General features: G+C 45.2%; 3 protein-coding genes and 1 non-coding gene across 7 annotated transcripts; 2 read left to right on the top strand and 2 right to left on the bottom strand.

Moving 5' to 3' along the window:
* The first annotated feature begins 2,606 nt into the window (after nt 1-2,606).
* On the top strand, nt 2,607-2,796 carry LOC134021781 (U2 spliceosomal RNA). Its single transcript, XR_009930566.1, has one exon. It is a non-coding gene; the product is annotated as a U2 spliceosomal RNA (small nuclear RNA).
* Nucleotides 2,797-4,881: 2,085 nt separating this feature from the next.
* On the top strand, nt 4,882-6,788 carry arpin (actin related protein 2/3 complex inhibitor). The gene is made up of 6 exons (XM_062461435.1): nt 4,882-5,094; nt 5,644-5,719; nt 5,831-5,963; nt 6,061-6,267; nt 6,346-6,512; nt 6,650-6,788. Exons 1-6 carry the CDS (start codon nt 5,003-5,005, stop codon nt 6,656-6,658), a joined length of 684 nt encoding a protein of 227 aa, XP_062317419.1. The 5' UTR covers nt 4,882-5,002; the 3' UTR covers nt 6,659-6,788.
* Nucleotides 6,789-7,007: 219 nt separating this feature from the next.
* anpeplb (alanyl (membrane) aminopeptidase-like b) lies at nt 7,008-15,851 on the bottom strand. Its single transcript, XM_062461395.1, has 20 exons — nt 15,161-15,851; nt 13,284-13,426; nt 13,044-13,186; nt 12,744-12,864; nt 12,225-12,379; nt 11,957-12,070; nt 11,707-11,850; nt 11,535-11,600; nt 11,137-11,202; nt 10,861-11,009; nt 10,707-10,786; nt 10,216-10,349; nt 9,829-9,884; nt 9,527-9,674; nt 9,199-9,287; nt 8,937-9,044; nt 8,474-8,641; nt 7,914-8,054; nt 7,410-7,491; nt 7,008-7,266 (listed from the first exon to the last, which is right to left on the bottom strand). The coding sequence occupies exons 1-20, from the start codon at nt 15,760-15,762 to the stop codon at nt 7,108-7,110; spliced, it is 2,868 nt and encodes a 955-aa protein (XP_062317379.1). The 5' UTR covers nt 15,763-15,851; the 3' UTR covers nt 7,008-7,107.
* A 1,070-nt stretch (nt 15,852-16,921) lies between these two features.
* si:dkey-12e7.1 (uncharacterized protein LOC557553 homolog) lies at nt 16,922-21,488 on the bottom strand. 4 transcript variants are annotated; one of them, XM_062461425.1, is made up of 3 exons: nt 21,374-21,488; nt 19,582-19,942; nt 16,922-19,077 (listed from the first exon to the last, which is right to left on the bottom strand). In XM_062461425.1, exons 2-3 carry the CDS (start codon nt 19,879-19,881, stop codon nt 18,250-18,252), a joined length of 1,128 nt encoding a protein of 375 aa, XP_062317409.1. In that variant the 5' UTR covers nt 19,882-19,942; nt 21,374-21,488; the 3' UTR covers nt 16,922-18,249. The 4 variants fall into 4 exon arrangements, with proteins under 4 accessions (XP_062317409.1, XP_062317407.1, XP_062317408.1 ...); XM_062461423.1 differs by lacking the exon at nt 21,374-21,488 and adding an exon at nt 20,237-20,903; XM_062461424.1 differs by lacking the exon at nt 21,374-21,488 and adding an exon at nt 20,237-20,254 and having other exon boundaries at nt 19,582-19,991.
* Nucleotides 21,489-23,461: the final 1,973 nt, after the last annotated feature.

Here is a 23,461-nt window from a genome sequence, read left to right as displayed (position 1 = left end):
ACACACAGGCCACGACGACGTTAACAGCAAGTGTCTGACAACTTCAGCAAAACGAGTATGTCCTGACCGTAGCTGACATGACCGTAAACATTAACACACGTTAACCACATACATTGTCACGCAATTGGTAATAAAATTGATGAATGAAATAAAAAAACAGCAGCAATGGCTGTGTGGCCTAACCTTGGCCTATCAGCCAAAAATAACCTCACATTCGGTGCCACTTGCAAACAATACAAAATGAAAGGGGGAGTGTGTGCCTCTCCTCTGGCCATAGAACTGAACTGCCAGGTGGATGAACAAATTCAGCATAGCCTACCTGTATCTAGGAAAGAGGCGGACAAAACCGAAGCAAACGACGTTGTCGTTTTACCCTTCAAACTGAGTAGGTCTGTTTAGACCTAATGGTAAGCTAACTCCTGTTGCAAGTCGTATAAACCTACACATTCTTTCCAAATCTGCCAAATTGATTAGCCTAAAAGTTGTGGTTCTTTAGCTTGCCTTGTGGCAAATCACATCAAAAATCAAGTTTGAAGTCAGACCGATGTGCTGTGAATTGTCTGTGAAAGAAAATACACACTTTTACTGTAGGCTATCTGTCCTATTAAACGGCCTTCTGTGGAATCTGCAAATGGCACATTTCGGAGTTATTTTTAGGAGTTGTAGTGGAAGTGCTTCAATGGGGAGAAATGGAAGGGCTCTCACTACAGCGCATTATCCAAGTCATTCGGAAAGAGCGCTTGTTGGAAGAGAAACGCAAGCATCACGACTCGCTGAATGATAAGCACCAGACTCGTCGAAAGGTATTTTGCTTCGGTTTTGTCCGCCTCTTTCCTAGATACAGGTAGGCTATGCTGAATTTGTTCATCCACCTGGCAGTTCAGTTCTATGGCCAGAGGAGAGGCACACACTCCCCCTTTCATTTTGTATTGTTTGCAAGTGGCACCGAATGTGAGGTTATTTTTGGCTGATAGGCCAAGGTTAGGCCACACAGCCATTGCTGCTGTTTTTTTATTTCATTCATCAATTTTATTACCAATTGCGTGACAATGTATGTGGTTAACGTGTGTTAATGTTTACGGTCATGTCAGCTACGGTCAGGACATACTCGTTTTGCTGAAGTTGTCAGACACTTGCTGTTAACGTCGTCGTGGCCTGTGTGTGTTCCAGGCCTAGTAGTAGCAGGCCTATAGCCCTATTATCGAACAACTCGATGCGCAATGTGTCACGGCAAATGTGTCCCGGCATTGGCTTAAAGAAGACACGTTGAGAGGTAGGCTATATTAGTTAGTTGGCATGTAGCGTTAGGAAGGCCTAGTATTTTTTGTCACTTGATCAGTGACCTATGCACTTTTGTAAAACTCTCTCTTGGAAGTCGCTTTGGATAAAAGCGTCTGCTAAATGTATACATGTAAATTGTAAATGTAACCCCATACTCTTCTGTCCCAACTGATGGCCAAAATGCATATCCACTCATGTTGGTCATGCTTAACAGCATGACGGACCGGTCTTCTGTTGGGAAGCCTGATGCTGTGGCTGCTGCTGTTCTATGATGCCCAGCAGATGGCAGGGTTTTGTCGTAGCCAGAGTCGGCTGTTCGCATGGCTGTTGTTTGTTCTTCCGTGAGCTATCATAGCAGTCGTCATCCGAAAATACGAAATATTTCACATAATGTACATGTTATTGGCTGGTTGTTTCTCGGAAGATTAGCCTAACTGCGATTGTTTTCGATTATTTTTTCTTTCATTTCCAATTGGAGGGCCGTGTATCACGTGACAGCTACACCAGGTTTTCACGTTAGTTTTCAAAGTGTACACGTTGATTAAAGCGATTTTCCTTTGCTAATGATGTTTTTTTGTACTCCGTTTAGTTTTTAGTTTTTTTACGGATTATGTAGCTCATTAGTACAATCGTGAAGCCGTATATTAATATGACGTTCCTGGAAATGACTACGGTCCCTCGAGGGGCACATCGGTATCGCTTCTCGGCCTTTTGGCTAAGATCAAGTGAGTATCTGCTCATATCGAGCAGATATTGGCCCGCCCCCGTCGATACTGGATCGCCTGATAGGGATCCGGTGACGGGGGTGGGTCGAAGCGGTCGTTTGCCTGGGGGTTTCGGCCCCGACGCCAGACGGGGACTTGTCCCCTTTTCAGAACGTTGGGTGCTTCGGCACCCAACGTTGCTGGTAACCCAGAGGCGGGCCAGGCCGCCGGAGGGAACCAACGGTTGGACGGACGGAGGGCCGGACTACCAGGATTTGGAATCCTCGCAAGAGGATAGGAAATCCTCGCCGAAGGGCAGCCTGGGAGAAGTGGCGAAGGGATGGTGCCTTCCCAGGGGCCGTCGCGATAGAGGGCAGAGGGCCAGTCGCTCGACTCCACTGGCGAGGACGACGGGAGGAGAGGGAGACGGAGCCATCGGGGCGGAAGCCTAGATGGACCCCGTCGAACTTGGACTTCCACTTGTAACCCCCTAGGGGGCAATTGTTATGTGCGCCGCCTCGGCGGCTTTTGTCCTGTACCCCCTTGTGGGGATTCTGTACTTGTATCGGACTGTCTTGTGGATTGTCTTTTATTTGAAAGTTTTTACGAATTGATCAATACTTCTTTTTCTTTTTTTTTAGAAGAAAAAAAAAAAAAATCTGTTCTTATCAGTTTAATATCTGATACGTCCCCTACCCGGGGACCATATATTAAATTGATTTTTGGAACAGGGAGATGGAATAGGGGCTTGCTCCGTCCACTCCACGCATCGACCTGGTATTGCAGTACTTCCAGGAACGGTGCACTTCCCCTCCTGGGGAAAACAAAGTGTCTGAAACAAGTTATCACGTAAAGTACTGCAGTGGGTCAGGTAATGTTGTTGTGTAGATCACGCCTATACTACCTATTTCACATAAGGCAGACTATCTGGTTTGCTCCCACGACAAACCTAGAGCCATAGAGAGAACTGCCTGTTCTGAAATGGGTTTTCCCTGAATACGGAAGTCCAACCACTGTCAGGAAGGCCCTGTGATCCTGTCATCTCCATTTGGGTTTCTGTTCAGGCTTTGACTGGATATTTCATGTGACTGGTGTGTTGGTACTGCGAGCTCTCTCCACCACAGCCAAGAGAACACGGACTGAGCTGGCTCCTCAAGTCAACCTGGCAGAAATACTAACGTTTCTGCTGTAATTTTAACCACAGCTAATGAAACATGCATCTATAACCACTGACTGGAGTCAAGCTGAGATGTGTACCTCGAGTGATGCTGTTGTTTCAGCCTTTCATAAGCAGACAAAGTTCAGAATAGAGAGGACGTGTCCTATTCATGAACACAAGATGTTTCCCAAGGAAAGCTGGACTAAATGTATAAAATATGTCATGAAAATGGTAGCAAATGAAAAGCATACAGGGGAAGTATTGAGAAGTTTGCTATATCTAGACAGTGTGTGGACTGTTTAGAAAATGGTGATGAATATGATGAAGAGAGAGAGAGAGAGAGAGAGAGAGAGAGAGAGAGAGAGAGAGAGAGAGAGAGAGAGAGAGAGAGAGAGAGAGAGAGAGAGAGAGAGAGAGAGAGAGAGAGAGAGAGAGAGAGAGAGAGAGAGAGAGAGAGAGAGAGAGAGAGAGAGAGAGAGAGAAGAAGGCAGGGAGGCAGAGGCAGAGGGAGAAGGGGGGGGGATATTGGTCATTCTCTCCCTCCAGCAAACTGTGTGCGGTTTCGACCTTCTGAGAGCGAATGGCCATTTTTTTGTCTGTGACATCAACGGCTTCAGCTTTGTAAAGAACTCTGTGAAGTACTATGACGACTGTGCCAAGGTTTTGGGGTAGGAGAAGCCATGAGCTAATGCACTGTACTTTATATACATTTTGTAGATGAGCATTTTTACAAGATTTACCTATGCTAAATTGACCACGTACCAGTTCAGTTAGCATGTAAATGTTTCTTGTAAAATGTTAACTTTATTTGACCTAACACAACACTTAATTTCACTTTGGACTGACTTTGTATTAGTATTATTTTATTCTGCAAGGCAAATTTGCAGAATAGTTCCCCCCCACTTCCACCCGTTGGTGCATTCAATCCCGGCGGACCCCCCCACACAAAGGAATAAAACGTCCCACGCCAGGGGCGCCCTTAGCTTGAGCGGCATCGGGTACACGTAGGCCAGTTCCACTCCGTGGCCACCAGGTGCTGCAGTGCCCTCTGGAGGCCAGTAAGCTCTGCCCTCCCCTCCCGCGCCCTGGCCGAGCAGTATCCCATAGCCAGGGTCCGGGTGTGAACCTTGCCACCACTCTACCACAGAGCCAAAGTAGGGCTTGAGCAGGGCCCACACTTCATAGTGGTCCATGAAGCTGGCTCGGAAAGCATCCTCCCTGAGCTGGCGGTGATCGGAAAACCAGACCGGCAACACCTCGGCCCCCCTGACCTCCACTATACTGGGCACAAAAACACAATCTATTAGATGGTAGAAAATGAATTTAGATGCTACAACTATGTTGCTACTGCCATTCAACTGTGATAAGATTTAAAAAAGATTAAACATGGTGCAAATTTTACTTATTACCTTCGAACAGTGTCGTCATACAGCTGTTTCTCAACTACATGGCAGTTTTGTTTGGAAATTTTCTGCAGGCATATTGGAAAATGTTTTATAATTTAAAAAAGGGGGGGGGGGGCTAGGCCCCCTCATTTATATGTCCCCCTCACAGATTTCAGATTGCTTACAATAAAAAAGGAAGCCTGTTGTTTTTGTTCCCCCTCATTTTAAGATGGGACCCCCCAAAAAATAAAATTCTGGCTATGCTACTGCAGTGTAATAATGAAATTGAATAATTAAGGCGAAACTAAGTGTTTGTATTCTTCCATACATCATTAAATGGCATTAACCCTGCTGCAGACCAGCTTCGAAACACGTCATTTTACTTCTGGAAAAGAAGCAGGAAGTCACTGTGGGTGGAGAGAGAATTCGGTCTGATTTGTTTTTGTGGAAGAGCCTACCGCCTACGGAATGCAATGAGCCGAATTCTCCACAATACGCCTTTATTAAATAAACCTGTGCACAATGAAAAGATAAATAGTGAATGGTCTCCCGCGAAATATCAACGGTACGTTTTGTGTATGAAGTTTGTTGGCTAGTTAGCTTCGTCGTTAGCTAACTTAACGGTTTAGATTGCAACTTTTACACTGTGACAGAAGCTGTATCGTATGGTCAGGACTTTCATCATTGCTTATACCTGATGCATCTGGTCAACGACTTGTTCATGAGAATATGAAAAAAGTTTAGGAGTCAATTTCGCAATGGGTGCAGCCATTGGCGCCGAATTATGTTTTCCTCCGTGGGTGCTCACGGGCGCACGCCCTTAAAAAAAGTCGTTTAATTGCAATGTTTAATTTTAAATGAATGTAGCCTACTGGCAGTCTGGCACACGTGGGTCCTCAGTATTTTCCGTGGGTGCTCGAGCTCCGGAGCATCCATGGTATCGGCGCCTATGGGTGCTGCCATAATCACTAGCTACACGATAGCTGCGCATGTACATCTTTTCGGCGCATCCTGATCCTTGTCACTTCACTCTTCTAACAGTATCCCTGACACCAAGCAAAACATGCCCGAAAACAAACTAATCGTTAACCTTATTTATTGTTGTCCCATTCAGAGGCCCAGGAGTGTTGTTGGAGGGAAAGTTGCTGGACGTGTCAAGACATTCCATTACTGATGTCAACAACCTGAAGGTGGCGACACTGTTCTTCAGTAGCGCAGAACATCATACACCATTAAACCTTTTTTTGTTTTGTAATGACTGTGATAAAAATGTAACGTGTAACATTTTATCATCTTGGCAGGTGCGTTTCTATGTCGTGTACATCAAGCCCAGTCGCATCCATCAAAGACGGTATGATGCCTGCGGGACAGAGGTGGAGCCAAATTTTAGCGACACCAAGAAAGTCAACACAGGCTATCTGATGTCCTCCTTCAGTAAGTACACCACTGCTATCCTTGAATACCTGTGGAAGTTCCAAACTGTAAACTCAGGATGGACTGATTTGGGTGCATTTGTTTTGCTGTTAATCAGAAGTGGAGGCTAAGGGGGAGACGGATCGTTTAAGTGAGGAGCAGTTGGCAGGCCTGCTGAAGCAAGACGATCTGCTGGGGTTGACAGAGAAGCACCGTCCGTCTGGCACATTTGCCTTCTGGTACCCCGAGGCTGATATGGACAAAACAGAGTTGGAAGTGGGCCAGGATGTCAGGCTGAAGACCAGTGGAGACGGACCATTCATCTGTGAGTTCGGCATCCCTGAAGAATGCTAATTCTGCTGAAAGGAAATATAAATCAGCTGTTACACTGTTTTCTTTTTAGACTCCCTTGCCAAAGTGGATGGAGGCACCGTCACCAAGTGTAACTTCGCTGGAGATGAAAAAGCGGGAGCGTCATGGACCGATAAGATTCTGTCCAATCGGGCAGAATCAGGAAGTGAGCAGCGGCCAGTAGGAGGAGAAGGTGCAGGAGCCGAAGAAGATGAATGGGTAAGAGGCCTGTACATGAGCATGACCACACCCAAATATTCTATAAACATAAAACCATGTAAACCACACAGTAAATGGGGTTTGTATAATTTCAGTTAGTATTATACTTAATGTGCTGCTGTGTTTGTTTTCTTCAGGACGATTAACGAAAGGAGGGAAAGTTATTATACAAGATTATCATATTTTCTGGGCCTTCTCCTAACTATCTCATTATTGTGTGTGTGTTCCTCACAGTGTAGTATGTCTCACGTATTGCTGAAATCTGACAAACTCTTCTTTATTACAAAAACAAACAAAATGCAATATTCTGACACAGTGTACATGTCAAGTTTGGACATAATACACACAGCATGTTTATTTTCAATACCTAGATAATTCTTTTGGTCATATTTTGTAAATGTAAATCACTTTTCTTATGAATTGTACAGCACCTACAAACAAAGCCAGTAAAATGCTTGTCAGAAGTAAAATAAATGAGTATGACTTAAATACCCTTAAATAAGTGATTTTGTCCAGTCATTGTTGCCATCTAGTCAGATAAATAATTATAGAAATGAATAGATAAATAGGACGCTATCTAAGTAGTGACTTTCTCTCAGGGTCTTCTCAGTTCACCCTTGAACCACTCCAGAACGGTCCTCTTGTTCTTTTTCACCCACTGGATGTTGGCCTGGGTTCTCTCTATGGCCTGCTCCAGGGCTCTGCTGGCTGACCCCAGCCCCTGCTCACCATGAGCACTCTGGAACTGCTTCAGCTGTACAGGTCAGCAGATGGGAGATGTGTAAGCATTTACAAAACGGTGTCAGCAGGAGGTCACTGTCACCTGGATAGTTTATTGTATGTCTCCATTCAATTATAAACTGTAGGTTTGGATCAAGAGTCAATGACTGGGATCACCTGTTGGAGCTCAAAGTCTGTTGAGAATCTCTGTGTCACTCCATCTATTAGGCTGGAGAACGACATGATTCCTCCCCCATACCTGCAGGTGAGACAGAGGTTTGTTGGTTGACGCTTGTATCTCAGAGATTGTTTTCACCTGCTAAGCAACGACAAACAGCAATGAATATGAATCAGATAAGCTTTGATTTCCTAGGCAAACCTTTGCTCTCAGTGCTGGGCTTGGTTATGTAAACCAACCAACACTATCTTTTTATTGGAAATTGTTTTACTGCCTAAATTTTCGTAGCTCGCCTAGAATAATCTACTGTACTTCCTTCATGTGAAAAGGAATGACGGGGTTAACTAGGCAGGGGAAACCAACTTCATTGGATGAACTTGACTATCATAATCTGTCCATCAAATTTGTGCTGTAAATGATGCATTTCACGTAGAAACGTTCTAAATCGGTTCTCGACTGAAGTCTCGATCAGTGGAGGTTAAAGAACGGTTATAAGAACGTACTCCTGGCTGAGGTAAGTCCAGTGTGCTCGTACAAAGTCCCAGGCAAGGGCCTGCCCTGCCACATTCTCGGCAACATAGTTGATGGTTGAGACAGCGTTCATTTTCCTGATCTTGTCAGGGTCCAAGGTATACTCCAGGTATCTGCCAGAGAACAATAAAGATGGCTGGGAAATTGTCTTCGTAAAGGGCCGATCAAGTTACATATACATATCTGGTTGTCAATGAGTTCTAAAAAGTATGATGCATAATAAAACAGCAAGCTAAGTTATGCACCCAACCCAAATAAGTCCTAAGCATAAATCCAATAATGTACATCCCATATTCAGTCTAGGGAACCTGCTGTACATGTACAATATCTAGTCAGAGTTCAGGCCTGCTGTAGCAGGGGCGTAGGTGTCATTACACCTATACATTAGTCCCCTCCACTTTAACCTGCCACATCCTGAGTTGTCAAAATAAGATGTCCCACCCACATTTGAAAACAAACCTATGGCCCTGGTCGAGAGTAACTGCTGTGCATGTACGGTATCTAGCTAGAGTCCAAGCCTTAGGGTGTGTACCTGTTGAGCAGCCAGATCTTCCTGGTGCAAGACAGGGCGTAGCGTAGCTTGTCCTTCTCTGTGGCGGAGGTGGCATTCTGGAACATTCTCCAGGCAAATTCCCACTCCTCTTCTCCTCCCAGTGCCACGGCCTGGCAGTACACACTATACCGCAGGTTGGGATGGATACTGACCATGTGGGATGATAACAAACACACACACAACTGCATTAATTGCTTTACTAATAGGTGTGTGTATTACGTTTATGCAGTATCCTGTGTGTATTATGTGTAGGTGATTTCCTAACATGTTTGTGTATTGAGTTTATGGAATTCCTAATATGTGTGTGTATGGAATAATTTGAGTGTCCATTTTTTTTCACAAAGATAGCATCAGCAGATGCTGCTTGTACATATTTTGTCATGTACAGGGGCTAAGTGCAGGCTGAATACCATGTACAGTGTGTGGGCGGTGGCGGCCTTACATGTTAGTGTGGTTCAGCATCCATATTTTGAAGAGCTCCTGTACCATGGTTTGGCAGGCAGGCAGCCCATGTTTGCACGCTACATCGACAGCATTGATCTGATTGTACCTGGGAACGGAGGGACGTGTTAACAGTATTGTTATAAAACACATTCATGGAAAAACGCCCAAGTTCACAGATAGCAGTATCATGCAAATAGCAGTGTTGTTGTTTTTGATGATGATGTGTGATGTATGAAGATGACAGTGAGAGGATGGCTCACTGGTCACTATGACTATCTGGAACTGATGACGCCAGGGTGACGTTTTCAAAGTGCTGGTATAAGCCTTGGACTTGGTTTCGCAAGTACGCCTGGAAATGACAGAAATGAAACTGACTCACAGGAAGTTCACTGTGACGGTCCATTCATTTCTATTCTCCAACTCTTAGATGAACTCGGCACGTTTAGTGTTGGATGATTCGGTGATGAACCAGTCATGCCATGTTGATGACTTCTGAATGAACTAGTCATGTGCAGTTCATGACATGAACAAGTCATGCCTGGTTAACGACTTCTGTGATGTACTAGTCATGCCTGGTTGGTGACTCACCTGCATGGGGCCGTAGACTTCTGAGCGGTCGAACATGAGCAGGAAGTAGTTGAAGTTGCGGATGGCAACCTCCCAGGGGACGAACTCTGTGTCGTTCCTCAGATACCTGGTGGTGCTTAGTGCCAGGGTCACATTGACGTGGCCTGCCCTGGAAGACATGGGACATCAGTCACACCCAGGTGGATGTGAAACACTCTGTGAAACTGCTTGTTGAAAAGGGCTATACAAATAAAATCTGATTTGAAGTGGATCACATGCCAGACCAATACGCAATAACATAGCTACAGTGTAATATAAATTACCTTGCCAAATTGAAAGCATCGTCAATGAGCTGACCACGATTGATGATGGGAATTTCCTGTCAACGATTCAGATGAGACTTAGAGACCAGAACTGGTGTGTGTGTTTGTGTGTTAGCTCTTACAATTCACCCCAACCCTCATCCTCCCTCTCACCCCAACCCTCATCCTCCCTCTCACCCCAACCCTCATCCTCTCTCTCACCCCAACCCTCATCCTCCCTCTCACCCCAACCCTTATCCTCTCTCTCACTCCAAACCTGGCCCTCAATCTTCCCCAATGCTGACCACTCTCAAACCAATGCTGACCCTCTCTGACCTAATTTCTGACCCTAACCTTCACCCCCTCCCACCAACAGTGTCTTGGCTACACCAGGGGAGTACCAGTTACCTGGGGGTCTGTCTCCATCTGGTCCAGTAGTCTGGCCCAGTTCTCTGGGTTGTAGTTCACCCTGTAGTATCCAACACAGTTTAGGTTGGCCAGAACCCACTGGTTATGGTTAGCCCTGAAGGCTGCTTTCATCTCTGGATGGGAGATAAAACCCACAGGTCACAACTTTACTACTCACGACTGACTTTAATCGGTAGTCTTTCAGCTGTCTCACACAATATATGAACTGTATCTTTAATAACAACAGTGTAATAACAATTAACTGTCTGTTATTAGACTGTTAATACAACAGTGTAAAAACATTGCAAAGATAAAACTCTTATTGTAATACACTCTTAGCAGTAACAGCACTGTAATAACACTGCAGTGATCTGATAGAGATCTGACTTGGAAAAAACACAAAGTCTGAGACAGGGAGACTGCCGATATGCGCCTGTCTCATAGCAACACAAGATGACTTGGACTCCTGTCGCCTAGCAAAACAAACTCACCTGGACCACTGCTCTTGAGAAGCACAATGGCTGGATTGTCGCCGCTCTTTCTCACTCTGATGGGAACATGCCACACAAGACTGAGGAGAGATGGTCAGGGTTAACATGGAGGTCAGGGTTAAGGTCATGGGGTCATGTGTCAGGATCCACTCACTCATAGGTTGAGGTCTGGTTGAGGAGGAAGTGTTGCTGGGAGACAGCTCCAGTGGTGGTGTTGATGGTGATGAGAGGATAGCCCATCTGATTGGTCCAGGTGTACATTAATTCTTCCACCTTGACAAATCCACCATCCTCATTCACTGCCTGGAGACATGAGGTGGGGGTCAGGTTTCCTTAAGTACTGACAAACCTCCCTCTCCTTGAATCGAAAGTCAGAAAGGTTTGTGATAGATGCAGTATATATTGAGACACACTGACCATTACAGTTTACCTGTTGTAAATGTTTCCACAGATCCTTGTTGTCAGCATTACTGTACTGCAAAGCGTCAAGATATTTCTGAAACAGACCAGAAAAGTTACACAAACTATGACAATTGACTTGGAAAAGTCACTGATCTCAGATGTAAACATTCATGGTGTCATCGTGAACAACAGATGCTGCAAAGCATTCTGAGACACGTTTGACTGTAAACTGAGGTGAACGTGGTTGGTAAACTCAGTCACAAAGCTGTATACAGTAGTACTGTATGCAAATCACATGGAATTGGAACTACCTTCCACATGGGAACCCAAATATCTACCAAACCAGACCACCAGATTTGGGTCTTGGAGGTGTATGCAGGACTAAACCCTGTTACTCCACCCTGAACACCCCAGATGTCTTCGTACCTTCAGGCCCAGGATGAAGGATCCCTCGGAAATGTAGTCAGCCAACATCCTGAGTAAAGCAGCCCCCTGTGGAGTAAACATACTGTTACATGTTCTGTGTGTCAATATCTCTTTGTTTGCCTGTCTGTTTCTGTGTGTCTTTGTTCGTCTGTCTGTCTCTCTGTTTGTCTACCTTGCTGTAGCTAATGTCATCAAACTGTTCGGTGATGTCGCTGGGGGTTTGGACGTCATTCTCCTCACAGCTCAGAGGATGTGACGAGGCCAGAGAGTCCACCTGGAACGCCGTCTGAATCTCATTCAGAACCAAGAGGTTCTCCTGAAAATAACACATGGAAGACCATCAGTCACATCCAGGCAGACAGACAGGCAGGCGGGCAGGCAGGTGGACAGACAGGCAGGAATGCAGGTTAAAGGTGACATACCATGTTCCAGTCGGGCTGAAGATGACCCACTCCCAGGTAGGAGAGGTACGTAGCAAAGCCTTCGTTCAGCCATAGATTATTCCACCATTTCATCGTCACCAGGTTGCCAAACCACTGAAAGAACATTCTGGATTTATTTTAGGTCATTCCTGTATTGGAAATCTCCAACTGAAAGTTTTCGAAGATCTCTGCCCTACTTCTCTCTAAATCGCTGGTTTACACAGGCTGATTGAATAACTCAGAATTATGAATTATGTAGTGTTAATACCTGGTGAGCTAGCTCATGGGCCACAACGGTGGCAATCCACTCCTGATTGGTGATGGAGGACACGCCTTCCTCGTACAGCAGAGCAGACTCCCGGAACATGATCAGACCCCAGTTCTCCATGGCCACTCCCCCAAAGTCTGGCGCTGCCACCAGGTCTGGAGGACACAACTAACGCATCACATCCTGTATCCCAGCAACGCATCACATCCTGTACCCCACCAATGCATCACATCCTGTACCCTACCAACCCATCACACACAATACTTTGCAAAAGTCTTAGCCACAATTTTTTTTTACGTTAAAATAACAATAAAATCCAAAGACAAACACTTCACACTTCATTTTTTACATTGCCCTTTTATACTGCTACATAAATCCAGAAGCCCAAACAAAATATTCGAGACAATATCCATGTAAAAAATCTTGTGTACCTAAAACCTTTCCACAGTACTGTATACTGTACCCCACTCTCACTCAAAACCTCACCCACAACCACTGATACCACGATGAGACACGTACCCATTTTTTTAAAGCCGTATATCCTGCCTAAGTACCCCTCATAGAAGGAGAGCATCTTTTTTGTGATGCCAGAGGCGTAGTCTGCGTGTCCTGCTTTGATGGCTTGTGGTCGAGCATGAATCTACAACACACACACACGGATACAACACACACACAACACAAACACACACACACAGACACAACACACACAGACATGGACACAACACACACAGAGGTACAGGTAACAGCCGAGAGTGAGGAAAATGATTCTACATTCAAACACATGCAGTCCACACAAAGGAGAACTTGTGTGGTACGTGCCTTGATTTCAACTCGATCATGAGGGGATGACGTATATTCGAAGTTGGACACGGTGAAAGCTAGGAGGTAGGTGGACATTCTCTCGGTTTGGTGGAAGGTTGAGATCTCCCAAGGCTCTCCATCTATTACCACAGAGTTGGACTCTTGAGTAGGAAATGAAAACAAATTAATTTACTGCTGCTGTTTCAAATGTTTAAGTTTGGGGTTAAGTTAGTATTAATGCTGCTGGTGTTACCATACCTTTCAAATACCCATTGGACAGGGCTTTGGTTCCTTCTCGATGGATGATGGTCACCATGAACTCTGCCTTCATGGCTGGCTCATCAAAACAAGGAAACACTTTCCTGGCATCGGTCGGCTGCAACTGGCTGATGACTAGCAGCCTACAAACATGTTACATATATGGCAGAAAACTCAAAATACACTCTGTTACATCCGTCTGCAAACTACAAAAATGCACATGGTAAATTAATATGTAGTCAGGAAATCACATGGTGTCAGAATATGGTGGCCACATGGTGGCACACCTCAAAGCCATCACAGACCCCTTCCTGGACCCACTGCAGTTTGCCTACAGAGCCAACAGATCTGTGGATGACGCCGTTAACATGGCCCTCCACTTCACCCTACAGCACCTGGACTCCCCAGCATACTATGCCAGGATCCTGTTTGTGGACTTCAGCTCTGCCTTCAACACCATCATCCCTGCCCTGCTTCAGGACAAGCTCTCCCAGCTGAACGTGCCTGACTCCACAGATGGATCACAGACTTCCTGTCTGACAGGAAGCAGTGCGTTAAGCTGGGAACACAAGTCTCTGACTCCCGGTCCATCAGCACCGGATCTCCTCAGGGCTGCGTCCTTTCCCCTCTGCTCTTCTACCTGTACACCAACAGCTGCACCTCCAGTCATCCGTCTGTCAAACTTCTGAAGTTTGCGGACGACACCACCCTCATTGGGCTCATCTCTGACGGGGATGAGTCTGACTATAGGTGGGAAGCTGACAACCTGGTGACCTGGTGTAGCCAGAACAACTTAGAGCTCAATGCTCTTAAGACGGTGGAGATGGTTGTGGACTTCAGGAAGAATACAGCCCCACTCACCCCATCACCCTGTGCGACTCCCCAGTCAACACTGTGGAGTCCTTCCGCTTCCTGAGCACCATCCTCTCCCAGGACCTCAAGTGGGAACTGAACATCAGCTCCCTCACCAAAAAAGCACAACAGAGGATGTACTTCCTACGGCAGCTGAAGAAATTAAACCTGCCAAAGACAATGATGGTGCACTTCTACACAGCCATCATTGAGTCCATCCTCACCTCTTCCATCACCATCTGGTACGCTGCTGCCACTGCCAAGGACAAGAGCAGACTGCAGCGTATCATCCGCACTGCTGAGAAGGTGATCGGCTGCAATCTGCCTACCCTCGAGGACCTGCACACCTCGAGGACCCTGAGGCGTGCGAGGAAGATCGTGGCCGACTCCTCCCACCCTGGTCACTCCCTGTTCCAGCTACTCAACTAACAAGGCCAAGGACTCCCATTGACATTCATTCACTTATTTAACTATTATAAGTCCATCTAATAGCAATTCAGTATGCATAAGCCACTTTATCTCAGTATCCGATTGCACTATGTTGACCATTCACGCTGCTCATTCTATTCTTATTTTTATATATATTTTATATTTAAATTGTTGTATTCTTAGATTGTTTAGTTCTTAGAAATAGTTAAACTTTTGAACTTTTACTTAATTTAAGATCTGTATATGTTTAGTGTTTTGCACCTCCCTGCCACAGTAAATTCCGTGTTTGTATAACATACATGGCGAATAAACCTGATTCTGATTCTGATTCTGAATAACTACAGTAAAGCAAGTGACAGTATTTTGAAAGATTCTTATCCAGTAATTATTTCTGCAGTAGAACTCAACTGCATGGTGTGAGCATTCTGCTTTCCAACGACATGACATTCTTGACACAAACAGTGACACTAAGTCAGAAATATATCCATACATAAACATGTGTCCGCAACGTTAACCAAGTGTGACAAAGCAAAGCGTTGGCTCATACATATATACATACACAAACAGAATACAGAAAGACAGACGAGAAGGCTTACCGCTCATCGTCCACTCTGTCCGTGGTGCTTTTCTCTGTGTATTTACTCACGTACAGACCTGCCAGATTGTCCCCTAGCTCTCCCTTAAACTCTATAAACAGAGTGTAGTTGCTTCCCACCGTCAGCACTCCGTTCAGCTGGATCTCCAGGAAGTTAGTATCATTCATGTTCTGCCTCACACCGCTGACAGGGACGACTTTGCCCCGGTCGACGTCATTCACCCTGATTGTGTTCTCTGTCAGAGACAGGTCCTTGCTGTGAAGGAAGATGGTGCCGGTCCTCTCCACACAGAGGAAGGAGATGTTGGAGGATCCCTTGAAGGCCAGTGTCTGGTTTGTGGTGTTGGTGGTCTGAGTGTAGAGGAGAGGCTGGAGGTGGAGGTCGTACCTCTGGGGCACCAGGTTTTTCGGCAGCCTCATGTTGGGTGGTAGTCCAGTGGGCAGCGGGTCGGTGGCGTTGGGCGTAGGTGGACGGGTGGGTCTGTCGCGTTCGTACGCTTCCTGGTAAATTATGAACATGATAACCATCCCTGACACAGAAGAGACAGTCATCACCACCGTCATGATGGCCAGGACCTTGGACAAAATGACCCCTTTACCCATGTCTGGTCCCTTGAAGTCTCAGCTGGAACCTTCTTCTCCACTGTCTGTGGCGTGTCACTGTCTTTCTTTCTCTGTGGTCTCTCTGCTCTTCTGCCGTTGGAAACTTCACTAAAGCTGAAACTGAGCTCACCTGCGTCCCTATCTGGCCTACCATAAACAGGGCATGTACAAACCAGTTATGACCCACAGATTAGGCATTAATTTGCAGCGCTGGCAGAAAGCACGTAAGGGAGGGAGGTAGGGTTGGGCGATATATATATATTTTTTGTTGTTGATATTGTCCAAATGTTGTGTAATATGTAATAATGTGTAATATTGGAAGTTCGGCGCGTTCTTTGGGAAAGTAGGCTTGAATTCGAAATCTTCGATATTCACGATATTTTCCAATTTTACATCGCCGTCAAAATTATTGCGATATTATTGCTAATATTCGATATATCGCCCAGCCCTAGAGGGAGGACGATGTTCCTTCACCTAGTTCCTTGTTTAAACCTCACACCTGCTTTGGAATTTTACACACCTATAGATTCACACATTACAGTGGAATCCTTAACTCACTACAGAACACTCACACACCTGTGTATAGAATATCTACTATGTGATTATAGCTCGAAGAAGAAAAAGATCTGCTTTGAGCCATTCTCATGAGCTCATGTTTTGTCTTGCCTACCAAGTAGATGGATGAATGGTAAGATTATATTCATCCCCTTGGGGAAGCTGTGGATTTAATGGTCAGAACATGAATGTATCAGCCTGGTCTGTGATGTGTCCCAGGCAGCAGCAGTGAATACAGAGCTCCAGTAAACGAGGAGCAGGTGTTGGAGGAGAGTGTATTTCAGGAAGGACAGCGGGCTGGCACACTATTACTCACCGCTCATTCCTTTCCTCGAGAGAAAACGAGAAAACAACCAAATGAAACAAACAAAGCTTTTAGGAAAAGTGGTTCTGCAGGAAAGCAATGTGTAATACAGGGTTTGTGTGCAAGTCTGTGGATAAGACGCAAACTTTCAGCCCAAGGTGTCAGGTGAGGAGACATTAGACAGGGTTAGACTATTTACAGTATTTGCAAATCCAATATCATCTACACACAGTATCCCTAAAGTGGTTTGGAGACTTGTCATCAATGACAATGACACAAATAATCACACACATCCTGAAATTCATGAGTCTAGATTATGTTTTACTAGTGCAATTGAAAATACAGGCAAGTTATACAGGTATGTGCAGTCTAACAACCTTTGGAATAAATCATCAAGGCCAGAAGGCGACAAGCAGAGGGCTGTGACCTCTACTGATTGAAATGGGCACTGCAACATTGTAGATTTACAGGGGGTACACACATACACACAGAGTATCCGTAAACACCAAAAATGTATTTCTTAAGAAAATATTTTTTTAAATTAAAAAAACAAAAAAAAACACCCATGCTGATGTTGGTGGGCGTTAACAGTGGCTGCCTATCATAGAGTGAAACAAAATGGCTGATGAAAGTATTTCCAGCAGTGCACAGTGATGTCCCAGCAGACAAATGTGGTCCATCAAACTCCTTCATTCTGATCAGGACTCAGATACAACAACCAAGACTCCTTGAAGAGGTTTTTGAATGGAAATTTACAATTTCATAATTTCCGGCTAATCATTGACCAGCATGAGATTTGCGGCAATATCTCACATTACCGGTTCCACACCTCAGGTATACGTTTAGACTATATTGTATTACACAAATGGCATTCAACACAGAGCATTTCTGTGTTTATTCCATTATAAAATTCATATTACTGGAATGTTAAAACATTAAGAAAGTAAACAAGCTTGTAATTAAAGCATAATTTCCACTAGCTATAAATATAATGCCAAGCCACTTTAAAAAGTCTCACCTATCAAGTCTAACAACAAGACCAACATTTGACATCAAGCCCTTCATCCTGGTTGTTGTAAGTGAGACCAGCTGTAAAACACCATCTCAGGACAACAACTCAACAGAATTTCAGCTCGAGCAACTTCTCTTCACTCCTGTGAGTGAAATAATTTTGGCTAGAAAATGAACGGACCCTTGGAAGGACTCAGGCTTCACAGTAAGTTGTCTAATCATTTCTGTACAAAAGTCTTGATTAAAAGTAAAGACTGATGAGTGACTAACAACCCCCACAACTTTGATCAAAGGAAGGTTGAAGGAATGTTCTCTAAGAGGCCAAGACTGGCGTGATCCCTGATTAGGCTAGCATTCCTGACTTTCTCAGCTCAACCATCCTAGCAGGGTGGCTAGCGGCATGTCAAAAAACTTGGCATGTTAAGTAATACAGTTTCAACCCTTTAACTGACTGGTTTGTTATCAGCTATACCTCTGCTAGTTTAGACAGATGACAAAAAGCTATTACACCCCAACTAGCTTAATAGGTTGTCAATAAGGTCCTTTGGTTTACCAGAAGCAGTGGTAAACTTTGGCCAAGTAAACCACCAGAGAAGTCCAGGTGTGACAATTTCATTCTACCACAGCCAGCTGTCCAGGTGCTGTAGACAGTAGCAGGACTGATGCAAAATGGACGACAGCTCTCTGTAGCCTTCATCCCTCCAGGTGGGAATCAGCCTCTCGTTGTTGAGCGCTTGCAGCCGTGGGGTGCCCTCCCGGAGCACCTGGTGGAGGCAGGGCCACCGGCTCTGGATGCGCAGCCGAGTCCTCCGGTCCAGGGTGATGCCGCGGACAATCTTCTTGGCCCTCAGCTCCCGAAGAGCCGGCAGCTGGAGACGGGAGAAGACCAGGCCCCGGCTGGGGGACACATCCAGGAACTCCAGGGAGTCTGACTCCAGGGTGTAGGAGATACCCAGGTTCCTCAAGGGAACCAAGATGTGCAGGGTCAGCGACTTGAGGTTGGGCAGGGACTTGGTGAGGGTGTGCAGGGTGCCAGGGCTCACGCCTCTGAAGACCCAGAAGTACTTGAGCTCGAGGACGCGCAGCTGCTGGAACTGGGAGAGCAGGAGCACAGAGTTCTCGGACCAGTCGAAGTGCAGGCGCAGCTTGGAGATACGAGGGCAGCTGTGGGTCAGCTTTGCAAGAAGCTCCTGGAACTTGGAGACCTGCTCCATCTTGGTGATGCTGTCCTGGTGAGAGCTGGAGTGGACACGCAGGTCCAGAGGAACAAGCAGCGTGAAGGTCCAGTTCAGGTCCAGGTGGCTGAGGTCTCTGCAGTGGACATTATCCAACAGGTGGCAGAGCAGCTGCCCCCAGTTATTGCACTGGTCCCCAAGGTCAAAGCTGGCTTTGAGGGTGAGCAGGCTGGCTCTACGGGAAATGAGGTGGTGTGTGTAGTGGTGCACCTGAAAAATGAATAAAAATTTGCTAATGTAAAATACGTTGTGCCTCCCTTCTCCTATGTTGTCTCCTTTTTACTTTATGGAACAGTTAGTTCCGTCAAGTAATTTGATTGAAAAAGAGGCGTTCATGGTATTTAGTATTAACACTGGAGCTTTAGATATGCACTGGAACTTTTAACTAAACATGGATCACTCGGTATACATTAACGAAAGTTAGTCGCTAGTAGTGTCCAGGAAAATGTGTCGCTTGGCAACAGTCCAGTTGCAAAACTATTTTGAGTTAGAGGAGCAAAATAAACGATGAAATAAACAAACAAATCATAATCTGTTATAATTATAATCTGTTTCAATTTGTTAATAATGGCACTTGTGGAACTGCTGTTTAAAAGCAATATCACACTCGAAGTTGTGCGTTATTGCTGAATATCAGCATGGCTGATGAAACGTGTGATACTGCTTAAGTATGCGTGTAAACTGTAAAAAGAAATGTTACGGTAGCCTACACACCCAGTTTTTCCAGCGTTCAAACTCTCGGTTGGACACCAGCAGTCCTTCGTGGCCCAGGTGGAACACCCCGCGGCGGGAGAAGTCGGCGACCCGCCACAACTTCGATGAACGTACCAGGCAACTCCAGCTGGAGCACACTAACGCCGAGTTACACTTATCCACCTCGCTGAGGAAGGACAACACGTGGAGCTGACACTCCACGGGCAGCAGATTGAAAGGGAAGAAGTCTTCCTCTGCTTTGGCCCTCCGCCTAGCACTGACTGGGACCAGAGGCCTCTTCCTGGGAGACATGAGGTTCATTGGTGGAGCTCAATTTCCTCAATCTCTCAACTCTCATCTTCTAGAGGTGGTTCCCAAAGACCTGAAAATGAGAATGATGAGTATCCTTATTCCTTAGTATCTAAACAGAGCTAAGGAAGACGGACACAAAGCGTTACAGTAACATTACATTCACAGCATACATCATATATCGTACACAAGTAACACAGTCGCATTTACCTTCATGATTTTTGTACAGAAAGGGCCAGTGAGAAGAATACGTCGTGTAGCTCACTAATTACTAATTCAACTTAGAGCACACGAAACACTTTCTAAATTAACTGATTTACATTTGTTTTATATCGCACTGAAGCAAACATGTTAACAAGTTACATACCTGCCATCTTGATTTTTATGATATGAGTGAGAACCAAAACAATCGGGAGAGCTTTAAGTCTGCACTGTGATACTAGTTGGCCGGGTACGGAAGCCTGCTTTGCAATAAACTTAAAGACACTTTTCAAGCGAACGTACCTAACAAGCTGGGTAAAAGTGTGCCGTGTGATGTTTCTTACGAAGAATATTAGCTAGTATACGACACTACTGTAGCAGATATAGCAAGCAAGATAGTCTACTGTAGCCAACGCGTTAGCTGGACGCCAGCGTAACGTAGCTAGAATTTAGTTTGTCATTGTCATTTATGATTAGCCATTTAGAAGATTCATTTGGAAGATTAGTAAAACAATGTATCGTATAAGTTACGGATAGCAATATTTTTGGTTTAAGACAGTTAGCAATCTAACTAGCAGGATAGCTAGGCTACATAGCAAGCCGACAGAAGAGTTGTGTGGTTGTGTTTTGCCGATGACATCATCAAAGAGCGCGTTGCCGTAAGGTTGAGTCAGAACCCGTCTACGGCATAGACATATACATGTCTATGGTCTACCGATATTTAGATTTAGATTTAATCATTTAGCAGACGCTCTTATCCAGAGCGATTTACAGTAAGTACAGGGACATTCCCCCGAGGCAAGTAGGGTGAAGTGCCTTGCCCAAGGACACAACGTCAGTTGGCATGACCGGGATCGAACTGGCAACCTTCGGATTACTAGCCTGATTCCCTCACCGCTCAGCCACCTGACTCCCATATTAGGATGGGTGAGTTCGATTTCATATAGCACCGGCTGACTTGAAGCAGCCAATGGCATTCTCAGATTCAAGGCAGCCGGCTGTCGGCGCCGCCGACTCTGCATGAAGTCGAACACACCTAATCTCTTGCCCTCTTGTTTCTTGTTTCAGAATCAGAATTCGGTTTATTCGCCATGTATGTTACACAAACACGGAATTTACTGTGGCAGGAAGGTGCAGACAATAAACATATACGGATCTTAAATTAAGTAAAAAAGTTTCAAAAAGTCTCATCCTCGTTCTGCACTAGATTGAATCACTTCATATACTGATCCTCAGTGATGGGGGAAACAAAGCTTTCCGAAACAACGAGCTATTTGAAACAATTGTGTCAAAAAAGTCTCACTTTTTCGAAGCGTTTGATACATCTTCTCCATTAGGGACATCTGCTGGTCAGTTCATGGCGACTGTATCGGGAGATTGAAGGAATCGGGTGATGTCAAGTCCTTGACAGAACTATGTCAGAACGGAACACACATCTAACCTCATGTGTGCTCAGGACCGGGGCGGAGTTCGTAGGGGGAGCAGGACAGGGTCTGTGTTTTCCCTGTCAAAGCGGGCAAAAAAGAGGTTTAGGTCCTCAGCTAAGGTGGGACAGTCAGCTGAGGGAGGTGGAGTTTTCTTCTTATAGTCTGTGATGGCCCTGATGCCCTCCCAGACCTGCCTTGGATTTGTGGCAGTGTGGAATCTGGCACATCTATGCACGGCTCCTCTTTGTGGACTACTGTTCGGCTTTCAACACCATCCGGCCATTCAAACTCCAGGCCAAGTTATATTATCTTGGATTAAACACCACACTGTGCAACTGGATTGTTGACTTTTTAACAAATCGCACACAGAGGGTCAGAGTGGACAAGTACACCTCCACCCTTTTCATTAACACCGGGGCCCCCCAAGGGTGCGTGCTGAGCCCCCTGCTCTATACTCTGTACACACGACTGCCTTGCCTCTTCCTCCTCCAATCTCATTGTCAAATTTGCTGACGACACCACAGTGCTCGGTCTCATTAACAACAACAATGAGACTGCCTATAGGCATGAGGTGCAACATCTGGCGTCATGGTGCCACTGCAATAACCTGGTCTTGAACATCAAGAAGACCAAGGAGATTATTGTAGATTTCCGCAAATTTGGGCAAAATAACCATTGGACACTCTATTGGCGCAGAGGAGGTAGAGAGGGTGCCCAACTTTAAGTTCCTGGTGGTGACCATGACTGAAGACCTGTCCTGGGGTACTCACACTGCCTTAGCTGTGGGAAAGGCCCAACAACGCCTCTACTATCTGAGGAAACTGAGGAGCGCCAAAATCCCCAAACCACTGATGGAAAACTTTTACAACTGTGCCATCAGCAGCGTTTTAACGTACGGATTCTTAGTGTTTCTCCAGCTGCATTAAGGCTGAACAGCAGGCACTCCAACGGGTGGTAAAAACTGTGGGGAGAATCATTGGGACGACTCCCCCCGAGATCATTGTTTATTAACTAAGGAGCAACCAGCAAACTCGGTCAACATGTGCATCCAGCTTGGTGTGTGTGTCTTCTACTAAAGAACGTGCTGCTGTGTCGTCAATATAGGCTAGTAGACCCAGAGAATGTCTAACAATAACTAGAAAGTGCTTTTCCTGCAGAAAATGCGTTGGAATGCTGAAAGCATAAAAAAAAAAATAATACAATTGCTGAAAATACAGAAATGAGAAAATACCCGCAAGATGAAATGAATTTCAATTTGTGTCACACAAAAGAGGCAGTGTGGAAACTGAACTGCATCATCTAACAATGCTAAGAGCTGAAATACAATGCTGGAAAAGCTGAACTGTTAAACTGTAGAAGTAGAGCTGAAATTATAGTGTTCTTAAGACCGAAATATGCTTCTGCGTCTCCGTTTACGGATGGGCGGGCGCACGGATACGCACGGATACGGACGGATAGACTTCGTTTATGGTTCTCCGTAGGCTGTGGGTGCTGAAAACAATTCACCGCCAGAAGAGTAGGTGGCGCAACGGTTTTTTGTAAGTCGTCGTCGAGTGTTTATTTACCTAGGTTATCGAGAAGTCGGAGCAAATTTACAAATTAGCTGTTTCATCAATAAAATACGCACATTTTCAGCAACTACACTGCCCATTTCTCGTCACATTTTAATTCAGATGCTGATTTACATGTACTGTTTAGCTGAAATATGAATTGTAACGGAGAGTTGTATATCAAAAAGCTGAATAAAAAAAAAAAATAGTTCAGGGTTTTTTCAACATTTTAAAGTTTAAATGGTGGCTGTAGCTGGAGGATTGAGGAAGAAGAAGGATTTGAAAGTAGAAGAAGTTTAAGAGGATTGAGAGGATTTGAAAAAAATCAATCATTGCACATCTCTCCCCCTCTCTCTCTTTTTTCACTCGTGCCAGTATACATAGTACGGCCAATCAAACAAACAAATGGCTAAT

This window comes from Osmerus eperlanus, chromosome 5, assembly GCF_963692335.1.
Source record: "Osmerus eperlanus chromosome 5, fOsmEpe2.1, whole genome shotgun sequence".
In the NCBI taxonomy this organism is placed as follows: Eukaryota; Metazoa; Chordata; class Actinopteri; order Osmeriformes; family Osmeridae; genus Osmerus; species Osmerus eperlanus.
The sequence above is the reverse complement of the archived record's forward strand: the minus strand, read 5'-3'. Positions and strand labels throughout refer to the sequence as shown.